General features: G+C 41.8%; 1 protein-coding gene across 2 annotated transcripts in view; it reads left to right on the plus strand.

The window, feature by feature from the left end:
• tbx15 (T-box transcription factor 15) overlaps positions 1-11,162 on the plus strand; it is a 37,624-nt gene extending 26,462 nt beyond the window's left edge. For both annotated transcript variants that reach the window (XM_056388487.1, XM_056388488.1), the window contains exons 6-8: positions 159-223; positions 6,231-6,328; positions 9,132-11,162. In XM_056388487.1, the coding sequence (XP_056244462.1) occupies positions 159-223; positions 6,231-6,328; positions 9,132-9,964 (996 nt within the window). In that variant the 3' untranslated portion in view covers positions 9,965-11,162. The remainder of the gene's footprint in view (positions 1-158; positions 224-6,230; positions 6,329-9,131) is intronic.
• Positions 11,163-16,482: the final 5,320 nt, after the last annotated feature.

Here is a 16,482-nt window from a genome sequence, read left to right on the forward strand (position 1 = left end):
GACAAAGGATGACTCCTCACTTTTTAATATTAATGCAATTTATTGCAAAGTAACACAGAGCAGATGGCATATGTATGTGTTTTGGAAAAGGTGCTGCAAATTAATCTTCAGCTGCAGTGATCACAAGAGTCTCCTCTCCATGTTTTTCTTGTTTGCAGATCACCAGACTAAAGATCGACCGCAACCCCTTCGCCAAAGGTTTCCGGGACTCTGGCAGAAACAGGTACAGTGTCATCACAGCATCTGTTTACCAACTGAGCAGCCACACAATACGGACTGTCACAGTCGTTTCCATGCTGCGCCACAAAAATCACTTCTTTTTATTTTTTTATTTTTATGCATGATCTTTAATATGGAAATAATCCTCTGAAGATAGCACTTAGTACCATATGCTGCTCTATATAAAAGCAGCTGTTCTGTCTGTTGCCAAGAGGAACAATTCAGATCTGCAGCACAGAGGGACCGAGAGTCACTGGTAGACCCTTACACACCTCTGCCTTTATTTCTCTCACTGTCTCGTTCATCTCAACATGCAAAATGCAACTAACACTGATCAAGCATGAAAATATAGAAATTAAATATAGAAATTAATTATTATATCAGCATCAAATTTCACCTGTTTATTGCTTTTTTTGGCACCACGAAGCTAGACACAGATGTTGTACTTGTCATGCTCTAATTACATACCTCAAAGTAATTCACGGTGGTGTAACGTGACGACCGTAGGCAGCAGTCAACTTGCTCAGGTGGATGCATCCTGCAGCGTAGCGGGATGCATCCACCTTCAATCTTAACTGTAAATTATTTGCGTAGTTGATCACATGTTGCGAGTTCGTCAGAGTCATGAGTCTACAAACATACTTAAACCTCTGCATGATGTAGATGAAAAACAGGATTTGGGAATGGACCCACACACTGATGATCACACCTGTCCAGCAGGGTGTTGATGGACTCTACATGACAGCGCCAAAACAGCACAAACATGGAGGCCGGGGCTGCAAATGTCCACTTTTAAAATGTGTCCCTCAGTGAGTGTAGATCTAAAATATACACTGAGCAAAAGAGACAGTGAGAGATCTAACCAGTCTCTTGGTTTACAAGTGAAAAAAATCTGGCGTGTGCATGAGGTTATTTCACCTGTTGTAAATACAAATAAACCGCCACTTTTTCCCATGATGAGGAACTTCTGTTGAATTTGTTTTCTGCGTCCTGAACGTCTACATGGAGACGTTCATGGCTCTGAGTCCAGACCTCTGAATGCTATTGAGTTCGTGTTGCGTCTCCCTCCTGTCGCTCTCTCATAGGTTAAAAGTTGGCTGAATAATATTTTTTTAGACGTTTTTTTTTTTTTTCATACAGTTACATAAAACCATAAAAAGTATTTCAACACATAGTTAGGACCTGCTTCAGACTGAAATATACTGTCGTCGTAAACTGACGTCAGAACAATGGTTACATGTGATGAAGTTTATTTTAACCTAGACGTCTAGACTTCTCTTGACCTGCAAAGCACCAAATCCACGCTCACGGGTTATTAACACTCTGTCTGAAGTCATGGCTTTTCATTACACGTTCCCACACACTGTACCACTCATGCAACATCGCACACTTTAAGACTCAAAATGGGATTCTTTGAGATGTGTTGAATCTCAGACACACACACACACACACACACACACACACACACACACAGACAGGGGCAGAGAGAGGATGTTGCCGACTGTTTGCTGTGACTGTCAGTGTCAATGTGCGACTGTAAACAGTTCACAGTCTGACTGCTCTGATCCTTTCAGTAGTTGCATCAGCTGTGCTCTCACTGCCAGTGTGATGATGTCAGCCAGACGGAGCTCTCCCATTGGCTGCTGACACTGTAGAGTCAAAACTCATGTTGCTCGTCATGATAAAACTTGTTGACCAAGCTAATGATATTATTGAAGATGTTTGATTTTGTCAATAAAGACAAGCCGTCGCTTTCTCTCCCTCACTCGTCTTTTCCTCGTCTCGCTCTCTTCCTTTCTTCGCACCCTCTTTCCTTCCTCTCACTCCCTCTCTTTTGGTTTCTCCTTTCTCTCGATTCCTCTCAGTTTCTGAATTATCATATATAACGTTTGTGGAGGAGAGGGGGGAGCGGGGGGGGGGGGGGGGGGGGTGTACTGAACCGCACATGAAAGCAGCCCCCTCATCTGGTCTGCATTATTGGCACACAGATATTTGAGACATCTTTTTTCATTTTTCAAACAATAGACTGTTTGATTTATGAAGTGGCATTAGAATTTCATTGCAGAAAAGCTACAGATGAAAAGATAACGGAGGATGAGATATTTGTCCGTGGAGAGAGAAAATGAAGTTACTCTCACGTACGGCTGGTGATTCCTTCCCTTCAGCTCTGTGGGGATTCGTTGTTGTTCAGATTCAAGTGGGAGCGTCAGATTCTGTCACCTTGAAGAACCCTCCCCTGAAATCCTCCGATTTTACGCTTTTTGTCTTTGATTAGTCATGAATCTTGTTAATGAGCTGCAGCTCTGACCCCTGATCCTCCTGCTGCTGCTTTTGCATAATGATTCTGTGGTTTAATTGGTCACATACTGTAAGGTCACTGTGGATGAAGGCGTCTGCTCTACATGAAAATTAACTGTGGATACTGTTGTAGCTTGAAGTTTAGATTTTGTTGACTTGCATGTGGCTCAGATCTTTTTATTAAGTTTATTAGTTTTTGAACATATTATTAACATGTACAAAAGGCAGCAGAGTTAATGGTGTTCTGTGGTTATCTGTTGCAAGCCCACTCCCACCCACACCACTTCTTGGTTCCTTCCCCTCTGGGAGGTCGTCCCTCTTCCCTCACCCGGCTACCAAGCAGTCTCATTCACACATATGCATACCAGGACAGGAGGGGGAGGAGCGGGATAAATAGATAATAAGTAAATATATGAGTAAGTGTTGAAAAATAAAACACAGAAAAAATAAGATGAAATAAAAGAAAATAAAAAGGGGGACGGTGATGAGGGAGGTTCAGGTTATTTGTTGATTTCCTCATTAATAGCCAGGGTTCAGGTCTCATTTTTGATTTAAATAGAATTTTAAAAAAGCGTTTCTATGGCAACAAAGTGTCAAGTTAAATTCTGGCACTACATTATGAATTATGAGGATGAGCCTTGATTATAAGAATAACTGCTTTTTATTTATGATTTAAAAAAGGTGATATAATGTGCTTTAGAGTAGATTAAAACTACTCAAAAAAATGGTAAAAAAAAAAAAAAGTAGCAGCATTAAAAACAAAGCAGGAAAAAAAGATCAAAACTGACATTTAAAACAAATAAAATCCAGACAATCAATCAAGACATAAAAACAACGTGGTGCCGTGGGACTAACATCATCATGGAGTCTCAGCGGTGGTGATGGTTAAATGTTGGCATCAGAGTCAGGTGCAGCTGGGTTGGTTTCAATAAAGAGTAATCTGATTTGTGATTGGCTCCTGTGCAGTAAGTGAATATGTGAAATCAGATGTTGGTCTGATTGCACCAACATTTGTTTTTACACTGTCACGCACAGTGTCTGTATCAAACTGATCACTTCAGTCTGATTCAACTAAATAGTGAAACTCTCCAGTGTCCAGCCAACCTGAAGGGGGGGGGGGGCTCACATGAAAAGCTTAATCACATTTTGTAAATATAATTCCCTAGGAAAGGTGTATTAATGGAGAAAACATGAAGATATGTGAGCAGACAGGAGCCAAGTGCTGTGAGGAAAATAGATGAAGGAGTGTGTGTCATGTCTCTTTCAGCTCTAGTTCTGATCTGCATTACAGGTGCTTCAAGGAATCTGAACGCTCCAGCCATTTTGTGTTGTAATTACACGTTGGTGTATTTATCAATTTTCCTTTTAGGTATAAAAAGTTAGATGAAACATTTTTCCACCCTGACAGCACCACATGCATTTTGCAGATGTGTAATGCACCGAAATATCACATTTATACTAAATATTTAAAGCCAATGCTGGAAAACTTTGAATCTCGGCTCAAATTTAAAGCGCAGTTTTGTGAGTTTGAACAATGCTTGTTGTGTAACGTTAATTGTGACGATGGACACACTGACTGGGATCAGAAAGGTTAAAGGTCAAAGTTTAAACTGCAATCATCAAAAAGAAAATGAGAAATACATATCACATGTCTTAATTCAGTGACAACAAACACAGCAACACAGGACTGGGCCTTTAACCAATTCAATAAGATAAAAGTAGAAAAACACATTTGGATGTTGAAGGAAAAATCAAGACCTTTCACATTTATATTTGTTAAGAAAATTTCAGATTTATCATCTTATAATAATTTGAAGTCGGGTCAGGCTGGATACAAAAGTGGGAGGCAACAGCAGCAACTGAAGTGTAAGTGTTGGAAACAAGAAGCTGCAAACATTAAAACCGGTGTGACATCTTTTGTTATCGTTACTCTGCCACATGAGTATTTTAAATTCAGTTTATATTAGTGTCGGATATGAGCGACATTAACAGTCATCCAAAAAAACTTTTCTTTGGATTTTAGCAGCAAGTCGACACAGTGTGAACGCAGCCTGTTTGCTGTGGAACGTTACCAACTAATTCCACACTGAGGGGGAAATATAAATTAATAGAAAAGGGCAAACCTGCACTGCTAATTCTCAAATTAAGCACCAGCTTGTTTTTTCTGACTTTATTAACAGCATCTTAATATAGAACCCTCCAAAGTACGGTGGTGTCGTCAGTTGTGTCTGGTGACCGGGCTTTACGGCCTGGCGGAGGGATACAGCTCATTTGTTGGGTTTTGGTCCCGCGGCAGCGTGACCGTATGAATGAGTGCAGTGATGGCGAGGCCCGGGCCGATTAGCATGGTGCACTAACGAGCTGCTACGGCCAGGGAGCTAGTGGCCCTAAAACAACATGGCGAGCGGCGCGCAGGGAAGTAAATCAAGCAGGAAGGAGAACCGTGTACAGATTCAAGATGAAACGTCACCCAGATTTATGTGCTCAGTAAAAACTTGCTCCTTTTTAATGGCTCCAGTTTCCTCCGAGCAGGACTCCAGTTTCTCCCGCCCTCTCTCTCTCTCTCTCTCTCTCTCTCTCTCTCTCTCTCTCTCTCTCTCTCTCTCTCTCTCTCTCTCTCTCTCTCTCTCTCTCTCTTTTCCTTCTGATACTCTCTCAGTCTGACTCATTTACCACCAACCCTTCTCTCATTCTCACACACACACACACACACACACACACACACACACACACACACACACACACACACACACAAATATTCATGAATATCGCTTCCCCTCTCTGTTCAACTAATCTTTCCAATATTTTTGCTCTTACTCACTAATCCTGTCTCTGTCTCTCACCCATATCCATCACACACACACACACACACACACACACACACACACACACACACACCTGCACTGGTCATATATTTTATGACTATTAATATAAAAATAGCTTTTATTTTCATAGCACTTCTTCAGACAAAGTGTTATAAAGTACACTTTATTAGATACACCTGTGCAATCTATTGTGATTCATTATAACAGCTCTGCTCTCTTTATAATGCCCAGCTTTTGTTGACACTGTTGGAAATCTGCAAATTGAATTAGATATTTATTACTCAGGTCATTTAAAGGTGGTGTTTTATTGGACTTAGTTATAGGGGAGGCAGAATATTAAAATTCACCTCTGAATATAATGCAGTCCACTGCGACGCCAACACTAATTCTGACCTCAGTGCTAAAACATATAATTTAATTTATACAACTGTGAGAGCGTGAAAGGAAAACTGAACATTATAGGCATCATGTGGCAGAACAGTTGTATTTCATTGCATTAGGTTGTGTAGGTGTGCTTCATAAAGTGGCAACTGATTGAATATAAAGGTAAAACAAGCATAACAGAAAACACTGATCTAAAGACCACCGGACACAACAGGGGAAAATGACCCAACATCAGATTACAAATGAATAAACTTTTTTTATTTTTTTTATTTATCATTGTTCTGTAAACATTTAAAGAGTAAACCACACCACAAGAAAATCTTAAATTTAATCCTAATCCATTCTAAGACCAGTAACAGTAAACCCTCTGTTTCTGTGTGTTCACGTCGTCAGGTCAACATTCATATGAAGAGGCCATTATTGTCTCATTCTCCGGATCGTTTTCTTGTCTCCTGCTATTTGTGCTCTAAATTTTCTCTCTCTCTGTCTGTGTCTCTCTGTCAGGACCGGCCTGGAGGCGATCATGGAGACTTATGCTTTCTGGAGACCTCCTGTGAGGACCCTCACGTTTGAAGACTTCACCAACATGCAGAAACAGCAAGGTGAGTCCAACGCACGCTGTTTGTCTCAGCCCTTCTTGTCGTCTTCTAATTCGCTGTTTTTCCATGGGATTTTACTTGTAGACAAGCAGAATATTAAAGGACAAAAATATCAGGGTCAAAGTAGAAACTGGTCTCTGTGTCTCCACTTGGATTTCTACTTTGTATTATTGTTGAAGCTGTTTTATTCTGAAGGACTGGTTGATGATTTGACCTCCATATGACCCCAGATATGAAAGGAGCATTGCTAATAGCATTGTCAGAGTGTTAAAATGCTTTCTATGGCAGATTTTGCCTCGCTCACACACAGTCACTCAACAGAACTTTACTTTTCTGACCTTTTCTCCTCAGACAGACACATTAAAGCTCACTGACCACATCTGATCAAGTTTTTTCCCCAACAAAACTCATATGGGAAAATCTTCATTCCTGAGATGAAGCGCAGTCTGCTCTTGAAATGAAGAAACTATAATGTAAACCCATGATTCAAATGGTCATTTCACGAGATCTTTTCGAGTGAATTGGGTAATTTTGCATGTCGCCTGAATCCTCAGAGGTCATATCGATGACCACGATGAGTAGACACATTCTGAATTCATTGATAACCTTCACATTCATAATCTTATGTCTTTGATATATCATGTCAGTCCTAATTTTCTTCAAAATTGTTCGGTTTCTAGAAGCAGTTAAGTTGATATCATCTAATTTGTGGTAATGAATAGTTAAGTTCACGCTAAGTGTAGTGTGCAGTGGTAATTAGCATGACTTTGGTGCATGTGCTGTCCCAACCTGAACTCTCCCTCTGCATATTTTCCTTGAATATCTCACCACACACTACATCAGCTACGGTTGTCCTTCATTTGAGCTTGGCCATACGCTGCTCCTCTGGCAGGTCGGCCTGCGTCTGCTGAACTTTTCACATCTCGCGCAGCCCTTGAAAATAAAATCGTTAAACAAAGCCTGTGGCTTTTGGATGGCTCCATGACACGAGTCAGCGTCAGTCGGGCCACCTCCCTTTGTATCGGGTCCAGCACCGGCGCAAGGTCTTAGTCATGGCTCATATCAAGGGCCTCGCCGCTTTAACGCAACTCTGTTTCCTCGCTGACCCTGTCCCGGTCACCTCTGGAGGTCGGCATGACGTGACGCTCCGTCTGAGCAGGCGGACATGTGTTTGTTATCATTAAACTCCTCCAAAGTGATTAGGATTTAATTAAAGTCCTTGCGCCGCCAGTGAACCCTGTGTCACCCTGTAAGGACGCCGTGGTGTACGTGCGCAGTGTGGACACCGTTTTCCCTTCATCTAATCAACTATTCCACTGAAGCACCTTGAGCCATTCGAACCAGAAGAAAACATGACATCACCAAACTGTCATCCTCTCTTCCCTTCTCTCTCTTTTTCCTCATATATGTCTACCTTGCTTTCTTCCTCTCTCTCTCTCTCTCCCTCCCCCTCCCCCCTGCAAGCCCCCCCCCCATCTCCCCGAGCAGAGCAGAGCCGAGTGCTGCAGCAATATTATCGAAGGCATATGGTGCAAAATCAGAACCCCAGCCAAGCGAGTCCTGGATTATTTAGTTATGCCTCCTCCTCATTCTGGTTTCAAACTGAATTTCTCCAACAGCAAGATGAACCCAGGCCAAAGTCTCATTAATAGAGAAATATGCGATTGATATCCCACAGCTATCATTTCACTATGAAAGGCTTGACTTAGTGGATACGATTTGTGCCAACCTTTTTTTTTTTCTCTGTGATGTAGTTATATACATATTCCCCCTTTTCCCCTTTCAGCTGAACAGTATAGTACATGTCTAAACTCAGCGCTTGTGGCTTTTTATGGAGGGAGGGACTGGGGTGGCTCTGTTGACCAGACACGGTCAAAACTGAAGCCATATTTATCTCCACATACCAGCACTATATATTTTATGGTATGGTTCACGATCGGTACCCAGCACAGGTTCAAAGAGTGGTCTGCAATTAGTCTAAGGGTCGGAGTTTGAAAAAGTTCCACATGGATCAACTAGGTCATTTATTATATTGGCGACAGGTGAATTCATAATGTAGTTTACTGCTTAGTTTATTAGCCTGACTCAATGCATGTGGACCACTGGGAAGTGTTCCCATTAGCAATTACTACTGCATTTTGCCTCTGCCCGCTCTTAAGAAAGTAAGACACAAGAACTGAATTTGAAGATACATCCTGATGATGAAGAATCTACAGAAAAACAAGATGCCTTGGTTTATTCTGTGGGTATACAAAAAAAAAAAAAAAATCTGTCTCTTTCCACATTCCAACACATTTCTCCTGCACTGCCACAGGGTAGAAAGGATGTGGAGGTCTGGAAATGAGAGACTAATACTAATACCTCCCCACAGGGAAATCCTGTTTGTTTCTTGCTACCCTCCACAGGGAGGTCAAAGGTAGACAGGCAGGGATTCATGTCACTTTCCCATCATATCAAATTTTCTTGGGGGGAAAAGGTTTGTGGACATATGATAAAATGTGGCAGCTGAACACCACTTTTCTTTGCGCCTTTTATGTAAAATAAATAAACAAAGGGATCGCATCACTTACATTCATTCTAATACAATAAACTGAAAAAGAACCACACATGCTTCACTTTGTTTATGGCTGAATAAAATGACTCATCAGCCACAATCTGATTTATGATGATCCATCATGAAGACTTGAATGGAGCAAAAGTATTTTAACTGTTATCTGGATCTGGTCTTGGATCTGAGTCTTCACTAAGATAAAAGCACCTATAAAAAGCCACTGTATTTCATTCTGTCTGTATTTGTGTTTTCCAGGTGGAAGCACAGGCACTTCGCCCACCACCTCCAGCACAGGAACCCCCTCCCCCTCTGGTGCGGCACACCTCCTGTCCCCCTCCTGCTCCCCTCCGACCTTCCACCTTGCTCCCAACACCTTCAATGTGGGCTGCAGGGAAAGTCAGCTCTGCAACCTGGGCCTGTCTGAGTACCCAGCCTGCGCTCGCAGCAACATGGCGGCGCTGCAGGGCTACGGCGGCCTGGCCGACAGCTCCTACGGACGCCTCCAGGCTGCAGGGGGCGCTGTGGCCTCTGCTCAGCCCTCCGAGTCCTTCCTGCCGCAGAGGACTTCCTCCTTGATTGCTGCTGGCATGCAGGGTAGCACTCACGCCTCCCTGACTGGCGGCGGTAGTGGCAGCGGCACTGGAGGCAAGATGGATGCCTACAGCGGTCAGCTCGGCTCCTTCCCGGCCTCGCAGCTTCAGTACGTGATGCAGGCCGGAGGTAGCTCCGGCTCTGCCTCGTCCTCCTCATCTGGATCATCCCCTTCCTCCAGCCACATGTTCAGCGGGAGCCACCACCACGTGCAGCAGGGCTCCTACAACGCTTTCTCCCTGCACAACCCTTACAACCTGTACGGATACAACTTCCCCACCTCTCCTCGCCTGGCCGCCAGCCCCGAGAAGCCCCAGGGAGGTTTGCTCTGCTCCTCCTCTCCCGCCGGGGCCTTCGCTGAGCGCCAGTACCTGTCCAACGGAAGTATGGACACTATGCACATGATCGGCAACACCGCCAGCGGCCAGCAGGGCAGCAGCTCTTGTGATGGTCGTCAATACGGCTCCTCTTCTCAGATGTCCATGCACATGGTGTAGAAACTGAGCTCCGACCTCACAGTCCTCTGTGTTTCTGAAGTCTTTCAGCTGAAAAGCAAATCTCTAATCTATGAACCCGGTTTGGTGTCGATGTCGAACAGTTAACGTACTGAGTTACAAAAGAAACCTTTCAGAAAAGGACATCATCCCATGTTTTTGTTTTTGAAGACTTTCCACCACTTAGGCTACAAAGCAATATAGAGGGAGTCAAAGTATTATTAAATTATCTATGTATTAATAAAGTGAAAAATTTGGACAGCAACTTGACTCTCTTACTGTTTATGAGAGGAAAGAAACAACAAACTCAGATCAGTGTACGAAGGAGGAGGAGGAGGAGGAGGAGGAGCCCACATGCTCCGGTTCAGAAGGGATTTTCAGTTGTGAATATGTAGTGGTGCAATAGTAGCAATAGCCTCTTCAAGTGACTCATTCTTGATTCTTTTGTTTGGGGGGGACTCAAAGACTATCAGGTCATGATATCCTGTAACCAAAGAATCTTCACTGTGATCTAGAAGTTTTTACTTCGCGCAGCACTTGTGTTGTATCGTTTTAGAAATGTCAAGGGGGTCAGTGGTCGCCGTCATGGTCTGAAGTTCTGGCTGGAATGAAAGGAACAACTGGACAAGATCACTGAGTGACTCACCGCTCTACATATATGCAGGAGTATGTGCGGTGGAGCGTCTGGGCGCTGCAGCCGCCAAACAGGGTGAATACAACACATGGACGCAGTAAGTCAAGAGAACTGTAGGTCAGGTCAACTGAGGAGCTCTCTTGTCTCTTCCCAGCAGAGACTCTCGTACATGAGAGTTCAGGACTCTACCACACAACTTCAACCTGTTGTCCTCATAGACTGGAATGGCTTCACTATTTTTGAGTGGATTATGTTTTTAAGCATATATATAAATAAGATGGCAAATGCAATCAATAACATAAGCTTAAAGGTTGTTGTGTGAGAAGTTATAAAAAGAAGCAATAGCAAAACAGAGTAATTAAAGTATGTTTTGGTGTGTTGTAGAGATGTGTATTTAAGTGCTGAGCAATATAACAATTTTACAGGCCGATCTGTTAATGAAAATGTGTGGAAAAAAAGGGAAATAGCAAAATAATTCTTTTTTTTTTTTTTCTTTTGGAGGCATTTTGAAAAAATGTAAATACAGGTGCCAAGCACGTAAAAAAGCTCAATAAACGTTTCAATTCATGTACATGGTTTTGATTTTTCTCTTCATTAGCAGTAGATTTTCAAAGTAAACCTGATCTTTAAGACAATTATTCTGCAAAAATGAAGAACATACGCTGTTTTCCAACTCAAGAGAACGGGCAAAGATGTTTTTATTTGTAATTCGCCATGGAGAAATTTTCCCCAGAACTCATAGGAGACAGGAGTTGCTCTTACAAAGTAATGTGGAGAGCATAAGCAAAACAAATTATAGTGTTTACAGTTGGTAATCAACAAAATAAAGCTGCTTTTTACATACCGGATGTTCCATGTTTCACAGCTATTTACTAATTAGCTTTTGGAAATGACAAATGATTCTTCTAAAAACACGCATGCCTTTGGAGCAGAGTGAGATTGTAACTGCGGGAGTTTAACCTACTTTCCAGGCTAAAACAAATGACATGATTATTAATCACACAAGAGAGTGTTCTCCACTTATAAAACGGACACATCTGCTCTCCTCCACATCACAGACATGGGCTTCAAACGCTGACGTAATGCATCGATCATAAACCAAACTGGAAGAAAAAGACGCAAAAAAAGGGCAAATTTTCTCCCTGCTGGTTTTGTTTATTACAAGAATGAGGAATAAAGCTCTTGTGCCAACTGCACTCAGCTGCCCTGCTGTTGTGCATGATGCACATAAATATGGCACCTGTTTAAAAAGACAGAGAAATCCCCCTGTAATCATTTGAACGTCCAAGAGAGGGAAAACATGCAGAATTTAGGATCATTCCTGCAGCTTTGTGGTTCCCCTCTTGTTACACAGGCACATGCTCTGGGGATTTAGCCGGGGCCAATCAGCATCCATTACACGGATGTCTTCTGACCGGCTCTCCCCAATCACTTCCTATCATGTGTACGGCCCCAGCCATGAAATATCATATCTGAACCATCATAAGAAAATGAAGGGGTTGCGGGACCGTGGAGACAACGACCCAGTATTGGAAACACCTGTTTTTCCAGAGCATGACTTCAAATAATGAGCGGGGTGATGTACCGGAGAGAAGCGCATGATTTCATAATTTGGCTCCGCTCCATCTATCTGGACATTATTTCCAATAATTATTCACATTATTTGTCTGATATACACCCCCTCTCTTGTTCCAGCAGCATTCAAAATCATCCCCCCACCTCTTTCACCCAACCACCACCCCCCCCCCCCCCCCTTCACTGCAAATTTACTTCAGAGCCTGTTAAATTAGGAGATGTATTTGTAAAGAGGAGCAGTGCACATGGATCCACAGGGCAGCGGCATGACATAATGCACTGCAGGTCTGTTTTTATACCGTAAACTATCCATCAGGTCCTTAAGTGGAAAAGAATGGCCAGGCTTGAGTAACAGTAACAGCCACTCTCTGCCTTTCATCGTGGCGTCTTTCATTAGGAACAAAATATGCAAACGATCTCATTGACTGATTAATGGCAGAGTGAGGCCGGCTCGCCGTAAAACATGAAACTGGAACAATTGGAGATACAGGACTGGGTTTTTTTTTAACGAGATCCTCTGACAGAGATGAGAGGGATCTGGTGCCTAATCTGCCGCTTTGAGGCCATTCTGAGTGACAGCACGCTGACTGGAGGGTATCCCATAATCCCCCACTGTTTCAGCCATTGATCTTTCCCTCCGAACACATTTCGGACATTTTAACAGACTCAGAATCGCTCTCTGGGGAACTCTACTGGATGCAAGTCCAGCCCGGGGGGGTTCAGTGACCATATGCAAAAGAGAGGACAAACATTGTTTTAATTTCTTGGATGTGAGGGTCTGGTTTTGATATGACAGAGTGTGAGTTAATATGAGACACTGCAATCAGAAATTCCTGGTAAACTATTGCCCTCTTGTGTTTATTCCTCTCTTATGCTTGAGATTCCTCGGCTTGACTCATCTTCACTGTAAATTATTGCTGACAGGAGACGTAGACCCACTTCTCAGAGGTGTTACAGTGTGCCTGACAAGTGTATTGAAGCACTAAATCACAGCTCTTTCACAAAGGGCTTTCACATACCATCAGCCGCCTTACACCAATGTGTGTGTGTGTGTATGTGTGTGTTTTCTCTTCAAGGAACATCTTGAATCTATTTAAGGATTGATAAAGTCATGATATAGATGTCAAGCTTAGAAAAAGAAACATACAGACTCTGGTGATGTGGCCAGTGTTTTTACAGTCACAGAAGTACAGATCTCTGAGGCCAAAAAAGTGAAGATAATTACCTCATCTGATGAAAGTATAAGTCTTATCATCACAGTCTCTCATAGTAACTCCCACTGATGATTTAACTATTATGATTCAAATAAAAGCTGCAACTAAGAGGAAACACTCTCGTGATCGGTGACTTATTTCTTCTTATTTCAAACTCAAAACTGTTCAAATTTTGAGAGAGAGTCTGTTACAGCGATATTCGCTTCTGTCTGATGATTATAGACAAAATTACAACATCAGAAACATGTTTTTATGAAATGATCATGAGAAGACAGTCTGGCTGATGCTGACATCCCAAAACAAGAACAATAATAATTGTAGTAACTTCTTGCTCATATTCTGATTATTGCATGAAAAAGAGAAATAAGATCACAAACAAATTATTTTGTAAACAAACTTCCCTGCAACGTAATGATTGTGATAGTGATTGTAAGGCCTGAATACAGACTAATAACTAGGCATTCAAAAAGACAGATGGCGAAATGGACAACAGTAACTCAGCAAATAATAACAACCAGTTGAAATTTAGTTCTTGTCAGTACATTGTTGTCCGTTAGTTAACTTTGGCAATTACCAAAATACTCGGTATACCAGAATGCAATGCATTTTGTTCCATATTGAATTTTTCTGTTATTTCTGCCATCATCATGTCAGTGCTGATGATAACTTTTCCTTTTTTTTGGACTAAAACATTCAGACATTCAGCTTCTGTTGATGTTGTCAACCAACAAACATGATCAATGAACCACAAACTCATTCCCTCACAGACTGAATTCACGTGGGAACAAGAAAAGAGTTTCTCGTCTTAGTTGGAAATTCACATTGCAGGCAAAACATTTGAAACCAAAAAAAAAAAGAAAAAAGAAAAAATCAAACCATGGCCAACTGTAAAACTTTTGTTCCTCTCTACATACGGTTGTCACATTCTCTCTTTTTCTTCTCTCTCTGAATGGAAGAAAGATGGACAGTCGAGGAAAAGTAAATTTAGAACAGATTTGAAATTGACAGATGAGTGGAAGAGCAGAAAAAGGAGATCTGGAGACAGCTTCACAGCTTCCTGAATGCAGGAAATCTCATGCACCCTTCAGTCTCCAAACTGGGTAAACCACACATGAAGAGACAAAAACAAAACATGATAAAAACACAATTCTGAGGTAGGATGAAAGAGTAAATCTTCTTTGAGGTAACAATGAATGATTTGTGATGAATGCCAAGAATATTGGAGACTTTGACCTAGTATGTTGAATGATTATGGTAATTACATCAAATGTTATACTGACTTATATTCACAATATAACAGAATATATATATAACAACCAACATTTAAAGTCTTGTAACCATGATTTTCCCGTCAGACTTTTATCTTTAAAATACATATAGCCTTAAAAGAGAACAACATAAAGTAAAATACAATAAAAATGAAATTAAGTTAGAAGTTATTCCACACAGTGTGAAAATATCACACTTGGATTTTTCTGTTTTATCACATTTTTCCACAGTTGAGACAAAAAGTGATCTCTTGACTTACGAACCTCTGTATCTTGATTATTTAAAATAGTTATATATGTTAAGACTAGTCCCTGTCCTCATAGCATGTGTTTGTAATGATGGTAATGATGCAAGTATCACTACTTACAAAGACCTTGTGTTGACTACGTTTGTTCTCTTATACTTAACCATAATTCTACCCTGTACATGCCAAACCTCAGTCTGTGTCCTCTATTAAAAACATCCCTTAATCTTGATCCTCAAACTCAAAAAAGTACAGACAGCAGGGTAAAATGCAGTTTTCTCTATTTTAGAGACATGCTGTATTGAGTAGTAATGCTCAATCAGCCACACACATAGACGCACACACGAAAAGGGGAAGTAAAACACACAAATATTTAAACACTCTCAGAAAAAAGGCCTCAGCGATGGCATGCAGGTCAACAGGAAACAGTCTAAACGATTTTTCTTTTTCCAAAGGAGGGAAAAGAGATGTTTGAGATATGGTCGACCCCCACAGGCAGGTGGTTCTGATAAAACCCCCGGCCCAGATGGAGACAGGCCCGTCCCAGGCCGTCCCATGGTGCCGTGCCTGCTGTGTACAAAGACACCCTGCTGGGAAGCCCCTGTGTCTAAATGAGAGAGGTCCGGTGCTGCGTGGCAGATTGCAGTCAGGTCCTCGTATAGTGTGACTGACTGGGAAGGTGACCTGGATATTGAGACCCCAGTGGAGGGTTGATTTTCTGAGTGTGAGAACCGCAGTGGTGTGAGAAGGATGTGCAGTGGTAAAGGTAATGTAAGTGAAGTTGTGCTTAAACATAGCTGATTAATCTATTAGTCAACTGGCAGAAAATGAATTGACAACCAATTAACTGTCAATGAATTCATCAAGCATAAATGACAAATATTCGCCATTTCCAGTTACTTAGATTTGAGGATCAACTACTTTTCTTTGTTTAACATAATTGAAAACAGATTTTTTTTTTTTTTTTTTACATCTAGACATAAAAGTAAACACTTGAGGAAGTGGATGTTTTTTAACTCTTAAATGAATGCTTTTAACATGAAGCAGGTCCTAACGCCATAAAGAAATACTGTTAAATAAAATTGATACCTAAAAAACTTAGACTAAATATAGCTTAATTTAAACCTGGATGTATTTTTCCCTGAAAGCACCAAATCAGACAAGATGAGGTTTAGTATTTTTTGAAATTTTACAGAGATGTGAGTATCAGATGTGAGTATCAGATGTGAGTATCAAGGGGCCAAATGTTGGAGTCTACCATGAAACAGGAAACTTTGGGCAGACAACCTGGTGGCAGAAGAGACGAAGAGCAGGAGACCTCGGGCAGACAGCTCAGGGGATCAACAGGCCAACAGGTGAAGTTGAGAACCAGACACAATGGAGGCTGGCAGCCTGATAATATGGTGGGGCATCATTGACTAGGAATACAACCTCAGGAGCAGGAGCTGGTTGTTGGCAGAGACGATGGCCTCGGGAGTAGGCTGCTCCTTGGCAGGACAGACTTGGGAACAGGTAGGATGTCGGCTGGAACAGCTGACTCAGGTACAGGCTCAGGAAGAGGAACAGACTCAGGAATAGCAAGACG

Source organism: Seriola aureovittata, chromosome 11 (assembly GCF_021018895.1).
Source record: "Seriola aureovittata isolate HTS-2021-v1 ecotype China chromosome 11, ASM2101889v1, whole genome shotgun sequence".
NCBI lineage: Eukaryota > Metazoa > Chordata > Actinopteri > Carangiformes > Carangidae > Seriola > Seriola aureovittata.